General features: G+C 42.1%; 1 protein-coding gene and 1 long non-coding RNA gene across 5 annotated transcripts in view; one reads left to right on the top strand and one right to left on the bottom strand.

Annotated features, from left to right (window-relative positions):
* Positions 1-3631: 3631 nt before the first annotated feature.
* Positions 3632-7154, bottom strand: LOC132114070 (uncharacterized). Of its 3 annotated transcripts, XR_009425248.1 has the most exons (7): positions 7105-7154; positions 5846-5919; positions 5163-5240; positions 4964-5062; positions 4797-4880; positions 4119-4278; positions 3632-4030 (listed from the first exon to the last, which is right to left on the bottom strand). It is a non-coding gene; the product is annotated as an uncharacterized LOC132114070 (long non-coding RNA). The 3 variants fall into 3 exon arrangements; XR_009425249.1 differs by lacking the exons at positions 5846-5919; positions 7105-7154 and adding an exon at positions 5344-5401 and having other exon boundaries at positions 3634-4030; XR_009425250.1 differs by lacking the exons at positions 4797-4880; positions 4964-5062; positions 5163-5240; positions 5846-5919; positions 7105-7154 and adding an exon at positions 4446-4554 and having other exon boundaries at positions 3642-4030.
* A 4609-nt stretch (positions 7155-11763) lies between these two features.
* LOC132114072 (meprin A subunit beta-like) overlaps positions 11764-16034 on the top strand; it is a 70127-nt gene continuing 65856 nt past the window's right edge. Inside the window, exons 1-2 of one of the 2 annotated variants that reach the window (XM_059522209.1) lie at positions 11764-11881; positions 11987-12054. In XM_059522209.1, the coding sequence (XP_059378192.1) occupies positions 11992-12054 (63 nt within the window). In that variant the 5' untranslated portion in view covers positions 11764-11881; positions 11987-11991. Of the gene's footprint in view, positions 12055-16034 lie in introns of both variants that reach the window. The other variant, XM_059522210.1, reaches the window with a different exon arrangement.

The following is a 16034-nucleotide window of genomic DNA, read 5'->3' on the forward strand; positions in this document are numbered from 1 at the left end:
GCGATCAGTATGTAACGAGTGAGTTTGAGTGCACACGCTACAGAGAGTGTTCCCGATCTAAACTGTCTTTTTCATACTTTCATACAGAAAATAAATGTGTTGCACAAAGGAAGAGAACCGCATCATCTTTGAAAAGTGTAACAGTAGCAGAGGGTCCCAGATAGCAATGAGTCGGCGGCACTCCGGCGGCAGTAGAAGCGTCAGAATGGCGTAATCGCAAACGCGTTTGACGGTGCACCGCCGGCGGCAGCCGCTTTTTAGAAGCGGCAGCCGCCTTCCTACCGCCTTCGTTCCGCGGCCGGCCCGAGGGCCAACCGCCGTCCCGCCGCCGTTATATCAAAGGCGACCCTTCCGCGGTCCATCGGAGGCAAACGCTATTTTCGAGCGATCGGTCGCCGCTTATATATATATATCATGCAGTTTATCAAGAATAATGATTGATCAAACCAGAAAAATTTCCATTTAAAGTTTTATTTCCACATTTCAAAGTACAGTAACTGTCATTGAAATATGATGTCAGATCACTGAAATATAAATAACAGAAAAAAAGAAAAAAAATATATATATACACACACACACAAAAGAACATACAGGTTTCCAATTAAATTGTTAAAAAAAACAGCCTTAGCTTACAAGCAAATTATAACACTTACAATAATTGTTAATAATATAAAGAGGTCAGCACTGGGATTAAAAGAATTACCAGTAAACATAAGTAATGAGTATATCTGGTACCAAAGAATGTGCAGGACACAAAAAAACAAAAAAAAAATTCAGGTATAACATCACATTTACAAGCCATTTCTAACAATAAGATAAGTGGTAATAATATAGAATAAAGCTCTGGAGTAGAATAGACCATTATAATGGCATTGCTGACCTGGGGTACAAGATGTCTCTTGCACCTGTGATAAACATCTTCACACATCAGAGATGGGACCAAGTCACACATGTGCAAGTCTCAAGTAAGTCTCAAGTCTTAACCTTCAAGTCTCAAGTAAGTCCCAAGTATTTTTTTCTTGGGCAAGTCAAGTCAAGTCAAGTCACAAGTTATGTCAAGTCAAGTCCTGTAGTAAGTCAAGTCAAGTCCAAGTCAAGTCACCTTATTATTGTAATTTTACCTGCAGAATCTGATCTTAATAAAGTTAAAAGACAAGATATAAGTAACTGTCAGTAAATTAAAATAATTTGGATTTGGATAGTAAATACTCATGTTCAGTAAACATGGAATCAAACAAAATTGTAACTTCATAAAATTATTTATTTTTCACTTCTGCCAACAGTGTTTGAAATGTTTTACATTTTCAACATTGAGTCCATAAAACAAATAACAGCTAAACATCCAACAGACTCCTCTCTGAACACCTCTCTCTCTTTCTCTCTCTCTCTGTAACACGACTGACATGACATTCAGCCAAGTATGGTGACCCATACTCAGAATTTGTGCTCTGCATTTAACCCATCCGAAGTGCACACACACAGAGCAGTGAACACACACACACACACTGTGAGCACACACCCGGAGCAGTGTTCATCATTTATGCTGCGGCGCCCGGGGAGCAGTTGGGGGTTCGATGCCTTGCTCAAGGGCACCTAAGTCGTGGTATTGAGGGAGAGAGCACTGTACATGCACTCCCCCCACCCACAATTCCTGCCGGCCCGAGACTCGAACTCACAACCTTTCGATTGCAAGTCTGACTCTCTAACCATTAGGCCACAACTTCCCCTCAAACACAGTTTACATACAACATTAAACTTTCTTACATTTCTCCTCTCTCTCTCTCTCTCTCTCTCTCTCTCTCTCTCTCTCTCAAGTTCAAGTTCAAGTTGCTTTATTGGCATGATATTTGAGTTACAGTATTGCCAAAGCATTTAGATACAGAATAAAATATAAAATATGATTACAATAAAATACAATACAATCAAAATAGCAGCAGCAGATAATATTTCTAATATTAATAATAGTAATTATATACAATTAAGAATATAAAATAAAACAATTGAATACAATAAATTATCCCTTTCGTATGGTGTGTATGGTGTATAAATATTTAGCAGCTATTGTGACTGCCGTCTCATTCTCTCCGAGTATATAGAGTAGTTTCTCCGAGTCATTTAGAGACAAGAATGAACGATTCAAAGCTTCAAACTGTGGGAAGAATGTTTCTCTTGTAGTGCTGTATTTGGGACAGACAAGAATGAAGTGTTTCTCATCCTCTGTTTGATTCAGCTCACAGTGTTTGCACAGTCTCGCTTCTCTCGGTAGCCAGGATCTTTTATGTCTACCAATATCTATTTCCAAATCATGATCACTGAGTCGATATTTTGAAAGGATTTGTCTTTCTTTTAATGGTTTTAGTGATAAGTAATTTGCCAGTTTTGTGGTTCTGTTTAGGGCCGAATAACACTGGAGTTTGGTTTGAAGCTCAAATTCATTTTTTCATTTTTCATCTTAATTATACTTCAGATTTTTGTCAATTAGTTTCTGAATGTTGGGGTTGTGATTGGAGTCAAGACTCAGTTTGGGTTTCCTTCATCAGGTAAAGCACGAGTGTGTTTCTTTCTCTCTCTCTCTCTCTCTCTCTCACACACACACACACACACACACACAATCTCTCTCTCAGAGTATATCCGTAAGTCATTACCTCTATTACAAGGTATTGCACTTGCAAAATATAAGATACGAGAGAGTCTTGTGTGCAAGCCGAGCACGATGTGGCCTATCCCACCATTTATGCGCCACCGGTATGCGCGCTCATAATGGAAGCAACGCGGTCGCGATGCACACGCGGTGCGACACGCTCGTTTTTTCCAATCGCGTCCGCATCGCATCGAGTTAAAAACATCTCAATTTTTCAGAGAGCCGCAAGGGCACCGCTGGTCATGTGACAAGAACCAATCAAGCAGCTTCATCCTTTCCCGTAACAACGTTGAAAGCTCAGCCAAGATGAAGGAACAGTTGATCATAGCTGTATATGGATTGCCATTTTTAAATAAATTTAGTAGCAGAGCTACTGCAAGCGATTTTTAGTGCTGCAAATCCATTTATCCTTTGCTCGTCATGGAGAGAGCGCGTCATGGTTGCTTAGCAACGGCAGACGCCTCAGGGGCGCAACTGCCGAGCGCTTTGGAAACAAGGAGAAAGCGGCGCGCCTAGCGATTTCCACGCGTTTTTAGGCGCGAATTATTGACGACAAAAGCGATGACCCTCGGTACCCCTCAAGCTGAGATGTTGATGTGATGTGATATCTGATCTAAGTGGGCGTGGTCTGCTTAAGGAAGAGAGGGCATGACTGATGATGTCATGACATGACAACGCGATTCTCAGCCTGCGCTCCAGCTGAGTAATCAATTTTATTTTTAAAAATAATTTATATATTTTATATTCAAACTGAAAACATGATGTGATTAACACTCAAGTCATTCAAGTCATCCTGTCTCAAGTCAAGTCAAGTCCCGAGTCTTTAACTTCCAAGTCCGAGTCAAGTCTCAAGTATTTTATTTTTTGTCAAGTCAAGTCACAAGTCCTAAAAATAGCGACTCGAGTCCAAGTCACCAAGTCACAAGTCCCCATGTCTGTCACACATATATATATATATATATATATATATATATATATATATATAAATAACAAATACTGAGGTAAAAACTGTAGTAGAACAGATATAACTGCAATGCTGACCTGTGGCACAAGGATTTACAAGCTATATTTAACAATATAATAAGAGTTAAGCACTATGATAATATATACAGTGAACACTGTGGATTGGGTGAGTGCAGTCTGACACTTCTGGCTTCTTTAGGGGTCTTGATGTTACTGACTGCAGGATAAAGAAAGGGTTCCAGTTGTCAGTGATGCTGGGGTGTCAGTAGTCAGCCTAGTTTTAAGGGGTCGGCTGTGGGTCCCTCTCAGCTGTGCGGCGCCTTTTTTCGCCTTCACGGTCAGATGCTCCTTTCAGGTAACGCGTAACGTTAACCTGGACGGCTTCATCAGTGGCATCCTGGGTTGCCGGGTTCTTCCGGATGGCTCCTGTAGAAAATACAGATCTGTGATTCCATTTGAATGGCATAATGCCATACACATCTACTAAACATTTTTTTTTTTACATCCAACTTACTTTGAACAATGGTCTTCAGGAACATGTCTCTAAAACATGCTTTATCCCCAACTCCAGTCCAGGTTGTATTGATGGAAAGGTGTTTAGAGAAGATACTTTGAAGCATCCGCCAGACAGTTGTCTTTAGGTCCCTCCCACATTTGATTGCCAAAAACCGAAGCTGAAAATCCAAAAAAAGTGTTACAAATTACATTTCTCTGAAGCTTATCATACATACATATAAAATGTGACAGGGTGTGGATTCAGACTGTAGAATATGCAGTGTACAATCTTAATTCTACTTTTTAGATTACCCTATGGAGTTATAAACGAAATCAGCACACTTACAAATCGTTCCTGGAGCTCTTTATCCTGCCTCAAACTGTTGTCAAGCAACGCCAAATCTTCCTGGGTGTCTAGGGGGAGTAACAGATCCCCTGGCAGGCACAGGCACATTGGCACTGAAATGTTGCAGCATAGTGTCCATTTTGTTGTCCATGCTACGCACAACATCGCCAAACTCTCCAAGACGTTGCAGCATTAAGGTCTGATCTGCACCTACAGGGGTTAAATAAAATAATAGTCAGTCCTGGTCCCTCAACTACTAAACTATGACATTTATATCTAGGTCTACTACATGTATAGATGGCCCCAGTGGGAATTAAACCAACAACCACAGGTGTTGTTTGCAAGTTGTACCTGATTGCCCAGTGCAAGCAAACGTCTTCAACATTGTCCCAACTTGCTTCACCTGCTCTTGAAGTGAGCCGCTGTCATCCGAAGCTACAAAATGAAAGGCATATGGTAATTTTGTACATACATCACATACTCTTTCCTAAGTTTGACTTTTTTGTGCATGTTCTTACCTGCTCGTGCAGTGCTTTCCCTCAGAGCTTGGTTCTCCTCCCTAAGGGCTTGGTTCTCATCCATCACGGCTTGTTTTTCATTCTGGAGTCTCTGGAAATCTACATTAAAAAAACAAAACAACAAAAAAAAACACACCTAAAGGCACTATTTTCAATACTTTTAAAACACTGGACACTAAGACATAGGCCTAAAATATACCTTCATTGCTGAAAACTTCATGCTGTACACGAGATGCCAGGGGAGTCCAAGGGCCAATTACAGAGCGATGACTTTCTCCTATTGATAATCATTGACGTAAAAATATGTTTGAAGTTATTGCATACATTTAATGAATTGGACTTAAAATGGAACACTTAGTTTAGCGCAACATATTACATACCTCCAGCATTTTCACCAATATGCTGCCAGGGTAAATTTGCTGCTGGGGGTGTAAAGCTTAGTACTTGATGAGCTGGAAGAGCAAACATAACAGCTTTAACTTCAGTGCAGAGTATTGCATATTCAGTAATGAAACTATAATTGAACTGTGCAATGCTAATGTAAAGTACAACACACATGTTGTATGTCACATGTTCTTTTCCATAAAGCTTGCTGCAGTGATCAACAAAGAGAACCAATATTCTGTGTGCATAGTCTGCAAGGTCAGCACACAGGGACACATTCAGTAGGATGGTGATGCCAACTGAAAGCAGCATGAAGTTGTTGTACACTTGAGTTGGTACAAGGCCTTTTAAGCTGACTGGTCCAGTGTACAAGAGGAACTGCCTGAATTCTGTAGCTTTCCAACGCTCAACATCTTCCATGGATCGTTGCTTCCTGTTGAACTCGCACAGAACATGAGGTGTAAAGGTTAGCCTAACCCTAACTAACAATGCATTTACCTTTAAAGCCAAAACGATTGTCCAACAGTAGGTCTCTTGTGTGAAGTTAACCAGTTATGCTCCGGTCAAGGTATCTGCAAGAAAATGTGAACCACATTGTTAACGTTAGGAATATACAGTAGCTATGCTGTAAAAAAATAAAAAAAATGATCAGCCAAACGTGGAACAGTGAAATTGTTAAAAAATAAAATGTACTCATTCAGTGTAGTGATTCAAGTGAACAGCACTGTCCTCAAACATAAAAAGTACAGCACTTCAGATAAATATAACTCATCATAATCCCCTTAAATCCTAGAAGTACAGTAGCAACACAGCACGTGCTAGCTAACACTTGCTAGTCACTGTAGCTACATTGTGAACTGAACTAGCAGCATACTTTGATCTGACAAACAAAATAATTTAAACAACCTATATCATTCTGCTTTGTTAGAAAACACCAAATAATTTAAGTTATACTTAAGTCTTTCTAGATGTAAAGCTTTGGATACCTACTGTAGCTAGTTACATTTCTACATGCAACGTAACTAGCAACATTGCTTAACCTCAGTGTGTAAGTTACTGTAACAAAGGCAAAACAGCATGTGTTAGCTAACAATTGCTAGCCACTCTAGCTACTGGACTAGCAGCTACTTGTTCAGACAAACAAAATCATTTAAACAACCTATATACAACGTTAGTTTTGTAAGAAAACACTAGATGTAAAGCTTTGGCTACGTACTGAAGCTAGACACATTTCAACATGCTTGAACAGTGTAAAAAAGGCGAAACAGCATGTGTTAGCTAACACTCTGAACTAGACTAGCAGCGTGCGTGTCGGAACAAACAAATGAAAACAACCTAACGTTACTGGTATCATCATTCTGTTTAGTTAGAAAACAACACAAGTTATACTGATCAGTCTTGTCGTAGATTTTGCTACCTAACTTACTGCTGGAACCACATAACCACATGGGCGGCGGCATAATTGCCCATACAAGTAACTGTTTACGTAGTTAATTAGACTGACCAAAACTAACTTAAAACACATACGTACTCACACTCGTATAAACATACGAAAAGAAAAACTCAACGCCTGGAAGAAACAAAGTAGCTATTACAGAAAGTTAATTGTAACATGGCGGCAACTTTGTAAACAAGGCTAACTTTTTTTTAGCCTTACTTTAGCTTGACTAGTAAGGCAAGAACAAAGGTGACTACAGATTTTACAAAGATAAACTAAAAACAATGTAAACATAACATTGCGTTAAGGAAACATGTACTTAAACGATGGTAGTCCACAGAAACTCGCGATTGAGCAGCGAACTGAGGGTTGTTCCATAAAACAAGATTAGAAAATAAGCCAGGCTTATTTTGGTTAGTCAGACTTATTGTCTGTGAATTCTGTTTCATAAAGCAAACTTAAAATAGTTCAAACTCAGTTACCCTGGAAACTTATGCTGGGAAACTAGCCTGGTCCAGGGCAGGCTAACTGTCAGGCTAAGCCTGAGTTGATGCTTAACCAGAATACCGTTTTAACACTGACCCACTAGGAATGTGATATTACATCGGACTCTCTGGCATGCTGCCATTTTATTTCATGTAGGCCTCACCACTATCAGTCCAACAATGAAAACAAATGCACTTTAAAAATAAATGTAATTCGAACATACAAAAAGTGAAACAAATGTAAAGAAGTAATTGTAGGCCTATTTGTTTAGTTGGTGTGGTTTTTGTAATGAATCAATTAGCCTAAATGTCTATAAACAGGGAGCTCCACCCGTGTAGGAGGACGCATAGTCATGGCGTGTCCTTTCATTGATGAGGTGGTGGATGAGGGTGCGATAATCATACGCAGGGCATTTCAAAGAGAGCGTACTTTCAGGGACAGGGCAGACCCGTTGGCTTTTTCTGACTACTACCTGCATGAGCTGTATAGATTCTCGAGGGAAGGGATAGCATATATTTGCAGATTACTGAGCCCACACATCGCAAATAGCACACGGCGCAATAAAGCGCTCACAGTCCCGCAGACTGTGTCATTGCACTTCACTTTTTTGCCAGCGGAACATTTTTGTACACAGTTGGAGATGCAGAGAACATCAGCAAAGCATCGTTTGCCGCTCTGTACGAATTGTGTTCCTGTCTTTAAAAAAATTACTCAATGTGTTCATCACCTTCCCTGGCCACAGAGCGATTCACAGTATTAAACAAGCCTTTTATGGAATCGCTGGTAAGTTAAAATAAGAACTATATAGAAAATGGAAATATTTATTGTCTGTTAATGTAAGACATGGCAATTGACAGACAAACACTTAACTTTTGTAGCTTTCCCAAATGTTATCGGAGCTCTGGACTGCACCCACGTGCGCATAAAGCGCCCGTCTGGTCCACATGAAGCAGACTTCGTTAATAGGAAATCATTACACAGCATCAATGTACAGGTACAGTCCCACTGAGATGGGGCTAGAAGCGATTGTTCTTTACAATAAGCTGGGCACCTGTGTTCTATTCATTGCAAATGCATTTACAATTCTATATATATATATATGTGTGTGTGTGTGTGTGTGTGTGTAAGTCCAGTGTAGTGACCTACATTTTTAATTATTTAGATGATTTGTGATGCAGACTGCATCATCACAAATGTAGAGGCAAAATGGCCAATGCAAAATGGCATTTGGGCTCATCAAGTCAAGGTTCCAGTGCCTGAATTACCTCAGAGTGATTCCACAAAGGGCATGCGACATTGTAGTTGCATGTGTTGTGCTACATAACATTGCCTGCCTGAGGAGAGAGAGGCAACCAAGGATGGTTGTAGAGCAAGACTGGGACATTGAAGGCATTTTTGATGACAATGAAATAGGCAGGGTTATAAGAGACAGTTATGCCAATAATTATTTTAGTTAATACTGTCCAAACCATGTTAAAGGTTTTCACTTTCCCCTTAATTTACCAGACACACAAGTCATATTTTTTTTTAATTTTTTTTTAATTTAGGTTGAAGCTGCCTGTTGGGGGTGAAAACATACAATTAAATGTGGTCAAAAAACAAAAAGGTCATGTGTCATTGTTTTAAATATGGCAGTTCTACTTGCATTTTTCTCAAGCTGTTGGATTTCCAGCTCCAACTTTCTCATCTTGAGTTTTTTATATTGGATGTCAGTATCTATGGCCTCCATTTGTTTCAGGAGATACCTTTTGTAGACTCCCTTTATGTTCTGGGTCTTGTAGAAACAGAAATGCATTTTATTTTTTTCAATTTGATCTAGTGCTCTTGGCACTTTTTTGTAATTTCTTAATACTCACTTGGTCACATGTCGTCCCAGACTGAGAGGGCTCTAGAAGGGTGTCAGCATCCTGTTGCCAATAATGGAAATACACACAATTTAGCACCTCACAGGTAGGCTATTAAAAATATAATTTGCAAATTTGTGCCTACCTCAGGCCTCCTTGAACATACTGACACAGTTTCCTCATCCTCCTCAACTGTAGATGGGCCTTCAACCTAAAACCATTAATTAAACTTGGTTTAATAAATAACCACTTGACAAATCAGTGCTTTAAACTCATACTGTCATACTCACAGGGTTCAGCATGATGTCTGGTGGATCCAGAAAGCACACAGAATTTGGCATCACTATAAAACAAAAATATTTAGTTAGGAATGGAAGAATAAAAATAAATAAAATAAACAAAATACCTTTTAAGTAGTGATCTCTTATACTAGATGGAATGGATCCAGATGCTGTTCCCCCATCTATTCCCTCAATGACAGGCCTCCCTTTATTCAGGTCTAATGCCAGCTCCTCTGCAGGAGTAAAGTTGGCTGTCGGTGGCCCTCCCCCAGTGCCAGCAACCTCACTCTTCTTTTTGGCAGCTGCAATTATTAAACATCATGAGACTGGACAGTTGTACATCAAGCTGGCTATGCTTAAGTACTTACATAGATTTATACTTTATAATTAATACTTACCATTCTGAACAATATTTTTATATTTTATTTTCACCTGCTGCCATGTTCTTTTTTCTTCACTTAATTTGCTGCTGTAAAAGTTACACAAACACACACACACACACACACACACACACACACTGTGACAAACATTTAATTTAACTTTAATAAAATATATAAAAATATAGTAAAATAATAATAAAAGTAAAATAAAATATAGTAATGTAGGCCTACATTAATTGCTACTTACGCATTGAGACGATCAGCAATTTCCTGCCAGCCTTTTTCTCTCGTTTTATTAATTGCTGCCGTATTTCCTTTTTTTGTAATCATGTGTTTAAATTCTTCGTAAGATTCGAGAAGTAATTGCTGCTCAGTTGCCGTGAACATCGCTGCTCTCTCTTTCCCTTTAGTTGCCATGTTAAATTAATGAATCTATGCTCCACCATCAGGGCTTTTTAAGAATAGCATGCACGCGCAATTATCTAGACTAGATAAACCTGGCTCAAATTAGTGAGATTGCGTGAACTTGAATTACCTTTTATGAAACCGCCTTAAGCCCCAACTGATTTGTTAGGTTAATTCAAGTCGGGTTTTGGAGCTTAATCCCCGCTTTTCTAAGCTTCTTTTATGAAACAACCCCCTGATGAGCTAGTTATGTTGTTTGGGGAGGGGCCAGGAGCTCAGTGGCTCCAGTGCGTCATCGAGCCACCGTTTTAGCTCCGCCCAAAAAAAAACTTTTTTAATGTGTTTAGATTTTTTTTGTTTAAGACACTGTCTTAAACATTTGTACAGGTTGCAATTGCAAATTAATCCCTTATACATGTAAAAAGTCAAAAAATATAAAATAATCGAGGTTGGAAAAAAATGAAAGACATAAAACGACATTTCCTGGAATGGCAGAAAGACGAAATATTTCTAAATATTTCATAAATCTGCCAGTGCAGCTGTGAAACCAGAGGAGATTTTAGATTTTAGTTTATCCTTCTGATCAGGTCAAAACAGAGATTTTCCTGTTTATGATGGGCTATTACCATGGTTGCAAATGAATAAAAAATTATAAAGTATAGACCTACCCAAGATTTTGGCCATGTTGGGTATGCGTGGTTTAGCGAAGTCTACAGCAGGAGAGAGAGTAGGGAGACGGACGGTGAGTCACCAACACCTGTGTCTCGTTTCAGTTATTGGCGTGGAGAGAGTACAGCGCCGCCGCTCCCACCACGCGCATCACGCACTGTGCGTAGGGCACCAAGTGCTGAGGGGGCACCAAAAATAGCCTAATGATTTTTTTTTTTAAATGGCAGTATTATTTCATTAGCCTATAGAAATATTAGCCACATTTTAGCCATGTTTATGTAACAAAAAAGGGGGAACAAGAAAGATATTTAATAATTGCTCTAGTCTAGTCCCGTCCACCCCGGTGCCGCATGGTCCGTTCCAGTTGTTCACGCGGGAGAACGTTTTTTTTTTCTCGGGGTCGGGGTTGGGGGGCATCATAAAGGAATTATGCCTAGGGCACCAAAATGGCTAGCAGCGGCACTGAGAGAGTATATAACGGCAGGAGAAACAGGAGCATGAGAAAGAGAGAAGGACTGCTGACGAGAACCCATTCCTGAAGAAGCCTCAAGACTGTGAAAGTTATTTAGATAATTGTGTATATAGTTGGTGTCCTTTACACCGCATTTAGTGAAAGAGTGAATTGTGTTAATAAAAGATTGCAGCAGTCAAGTTAACCCTGTTCTCTTCCTTTCCACCCACGAACATATTACAGCTGAATTTCCGTGGGTCTCATTCCTCGTCTTGCATTGCGATTGGCTGCGGTTGCCCTGTTACTATCGTATTTTATACTGTAGCCCTGCAGCTCTACATTAAAGAGCATTGAAGCCAAGTAGAAAAACTTGCTAGACTGTAAAATTTACATAACAGACAACGTTGTCTGTAATGTTGATCTTGGAGTTTAACCAGTTTTTCTACTTAGATTAAAGGCGGGGTTTGGTGTTGCACTGTAGGGTTAAAGTATAAAAGCTTGAGGGACTCTTACTAGGCATTAACTTAAACGTTATTTTACATTTTAAAACCTTTAGCCTTATCTTATTGACTGGAAACTGGTATGTATCTGTATTTCAGTTTTGAGAGTTAATCACATATTTTAATGGTCTTGTTAAACTTGTAAACTTCATTTAACTATCAAATTTGATCATTATGATTTCCAGTGACTATGCATTTATACAGTTTTCTTCTGCTAAGTTTGGCTTTGGACCTTTGTCATGCATCACCTATTGTAAGTTGGATAGTTGACATATTATGTTAAAACAAATCTGCATTTCTAAAGTGTTACAAGTGTTGATTCTGAATATAATTTTCATATCTCATGTTCTTATCCCGATGATATATTTTTTTTCTTAGTACTGCACAGTCACTAACATTATTCAGTTGTAAAGTTATGCCAGCGATTTTGTTTGCAGTAAGTGCACTGTGCATATTTTTTTGATGATAGATTCTATTTACACTATGCAAAAACAGCAAAAAAAATTTATAATTTTAATGAGTGTACACTAATGAATGAAGTGTAAATAGTAGTTAAAGGGGTCATATGATGCTTTTTTAAAGATCATTATTTTGTGTATTTGGTGTTTAAATGCTCAAAAAATTTTTTTTTCATATACTGTACATTTTGTAGGTCCTCTATGCCCCGCCTCTCTCAAAAGCCTTGTTTTCTACAATGTCCATCCTTCCAACAAGCGCACTCTGCTCTGATTGGCCAACTGGCCCAATGCATTTTGATTGGCCGAACACTGCAAGCATACGTCGGAAATGTAACACCCCTTTCCATAATCGCGATCTTCATCTTTCAGAAGAAATGTAAAGAGTTTATAATGACCTTAGTTTTACCATCAGTTCAAGCCTGAAAGAGGAACAGAGTGGTGTAACAGACACAGTGATGAAGCTTGTATGTGTGTGCAGTACACAAGCCACGGACGGTTAAGACAGATGACTCCACTGTGATGTGCTCTCTCTCTCTCTCTCTCTCTCTCTCTCTCACACACACACACACACACACACACACACACACACACAGGCGCGCATGCAAAACTCTGCATTTGAACAGTCAATAGCACATACTTAAACTAATAATGAAACTTATTTAGAGTAGCTGATTCAGAAGTGCCAGATTCGTCCATAAATGTGTTGCTGTTTTGCTGTATGTAATCTTAAAGGGTACAAAACATACACAGTTCCTTTTCAGGAACTCAAGCTGCGTCTAGCGCTTTGGGGAACGTCCCTGATGAGACAGACTCTGAATATCGTGTGCAATCCGTCCATCAGAAAGGCGTGACGTCATGGGCGGGGTGACGTAGCGACCAGGAAGCTATAAAAGCACGTGCCGTGCAGCTGGCTTCAGCTTCGCGTCTGTCTGCAAGCGCTCTGTGTGTGCATGTCAAAAGTCTGTCCCGTTGGTCCTATTTATTGTTGTCCGTCCCTTAGCCATTAAAGATCGCTAAAACAGCTCAATATGCCTAAAGTAAAGCAAAAGACCAAACATATAAAGGGCGATTCCAAGCCACGTTATAGATTGTGTGTTCCTCCCTGCCCTCGCTACATTAAGAGCTGGGATACACACAGTCTGTGCATGGCTTGCCTGGGATCGAAGCACGCTGAGTCGGCTCTCGAGGGGGGCGACTGTCCGCATTGCGAGCGATTGCCAATGCGGATGCTTCGATCCCGGAGGGCTCTCTTCGAGGAGGGAGCCTTCACCTGCGTTCCTTGCGGTGCTGGCCCCGCTTCTGCCGAGGCAGAGCGGCTGCTGCACTCGTGGGGTTCGCAGGTGGATCTGTCAGAGGGAATGGAGACGGGCCAGTCCTTATCTCCTTCCTCATCTGCCAGATCCGCCGCCCAAACCCTGGGTTCAGAAGCACACTCGTCGGTTTCTTCACCCCAGGGTGAGGGATCAGCTCTTCACCTCTCATCCTCCGAGGAGGTCGATGTGGAGACTGTTGCTGGGGATTCGCCACCCCTGTCGCCCCAGTATGAGGAGCTTTTGGAGGTGGTTACGCGAGCAGTAGATAAATAAAAAATCGAATGGCCTGCCGAAAAACAAACTGAGCCGCAGAGAAGCAAACTAGATGAATGCTTTCTTCCGAGGCAACCACCTCCACGTCGGAGCCTTCCATATTTTCCCGATCTCCACGATGAAATATCGAGATCGTGGAACCACCCTTATTCAACCCGCCTCTTCGGCCCCGATTCACTATATTATGGCAACGTCATGGGGCTGGGAGAGCGGGGTTATAGAGCGATGCCACGGGTCGAACAGATGCTCACGGGCTATCTGTCGCCCGGCTCAGCATCGTCTCTAAAGGCTCCGACATTGCCCACTAAGCCTCTTCGAGTTACATCATCGTTAGTGGTCAAAAGTTATGTAGCAGCAGGTCAGGCTGGGGCTTGCCTTCACACTATGGCAGTCCTTCAAGCTTATCAAGCTGACCTGCTGAGAGATATCGATGAGGGAGAGGGGATTAAGTCTGAAGATGAAGAAGAACTTAGAAAGAATGCTGATCTCTCCCTCCGCGCCACTAAAGAGACCGCTCGCGCAATTGGGCGGTTTATGGCAGCCTTAGTGGCCGCGGAGAGGCATTTGTGGCTGACCCTGTCAGAGATAAAAGAAAGAGACAGGGTCTCGCTCCTGGACGCCCCGCTTCAAGCCTCGGGCCTGTTGGGCGACACAGTCAACACTGTTGTCTACAGGTTCCAGGAGGCATGCAAACAGGCGGCGGCGTTCCAGAGTTTCCTCCCTCGTCGCTCTCGTGGTGCATCTGGGCAGGAGATGACCACGCCACATACCGGCTCCTCATACCGGGAAGCACAGAAACAGAGTGTCGCCGCTCGTGCTCCCCCGCGACGGGAATGAGGGCCTCAGTGACGCTCTGAGTCGGGGGCTTCTAGGGCTAAGTCCAATTTAAGATCTGTCATCGAAGCCCGGAAGTCCTCGATGAAAAGATCCTGACGCCAGGATCCAGAGGGTAGCCCCTACTGGGGTAGAGCGCGGTCCACCTCATTATGTGGTGCCCGCCTCACCTCAGTGCCCTCAGGAGGTCGGTCTGCCAGCCCTGCCAGAGTTTCAGGGCGCAGCGGCCTCCAGCGAGCGCTACTCCCAGTTATTTCCGCCCGTGAGCGCTGCGGAGCTGGGATGCTCGCCGCCCCTTCGGGGGCCTCTTACACCAGAGGTCAGTCTCGAGAGACTGATTCCCTTAGTAGATTATTTAGCAGCATGGAAGCTACTGCCAAATGTATCTCAGTGGGTCCTGCGTACAATAGAAAGAGGCTATTGCATTCAGTTCGGTCATCCACCACCGAAGTTCAACGGGGTTACACCGACTGTGGTCGGCCCCCAGCAGGCTCTGGTTATGGAACAAGAATTGAATACCATATTAAGGAAGGAGGCCATCATGGTGGTCCCTTCTCTATACAGGGAATCCGGGTTTTACAGCCGGTATTTCATAGTTCCAAAGAAGGATGGGGGGTTGCGTCCGATCTTAGACTTACGTCACCTGAACCGCTCAGTTATGCCACTGAAGTTCAAAATGCTCACTGTCAAGCAGGTTGTAGCTCAAATCAGATCCGAGGACTGGTTTGTCACAATAGATCTCAAAGACACATACTTCCACATATCCATCCTTCCACAACACAGGAGGTTTCTGAGGTTCGCTTTCGGGGGCAAAGCTTATCAATTTCAAGTACTTCCCTTTGGCCTCGCACTCTCACCCCGCACGTTCACGAAATGTGTAGATGCGGCTCTGGTATCCCTCCGTATGCAGGGCATCCACATTCTAAATTATATCAACTATTGGTTGATCCTAGCTCAATCAGAGCAGATGGCGGTTCGACATCGAGATGTCGTTCTCGCACACATGGGGGAGCTGGGTTTGAGACTAAATGCCAAGAAGAGTGTACTTTCTCCAGTTCAGAGAACCACCTATCTAGGCGTGGTGTGGGATTCGACCACGATGCAGGCACGTTTGTCTCCTGCTCGGATGGAGTCGATCCTCACATCAGTCGAGAGAGTCAAAGAAGGCCAGTCACTCACTGTCAAACAATTCCAGAGATTGTTAGGGCTGATGGCAGCTGCGTCCAACGTGATACCTTTTGGCCTGCTGCACATGAGACCCCTACAGTGGTGGCTCAAGTTGCCGGGGACGGGCGAGCTCGCTGCCGACTGCCCGCGATGTGGAGGGACGGCTGCCGTCCGTGAGGGAGTTGAGG

Source organism: Carassius carassius, chromosome 33 (assembly GCF_963082965.1).
Source record: "Carassius carassius chromosome 33, fCarCar2.1, whole genome shotgun sequence".
Taxonomy (NCBI): Eukaryota; Metazoa; Chordata; class Actinopteri; order Cypriniformes; family Cyprinidae; genus Carassius; species Carassius carassius.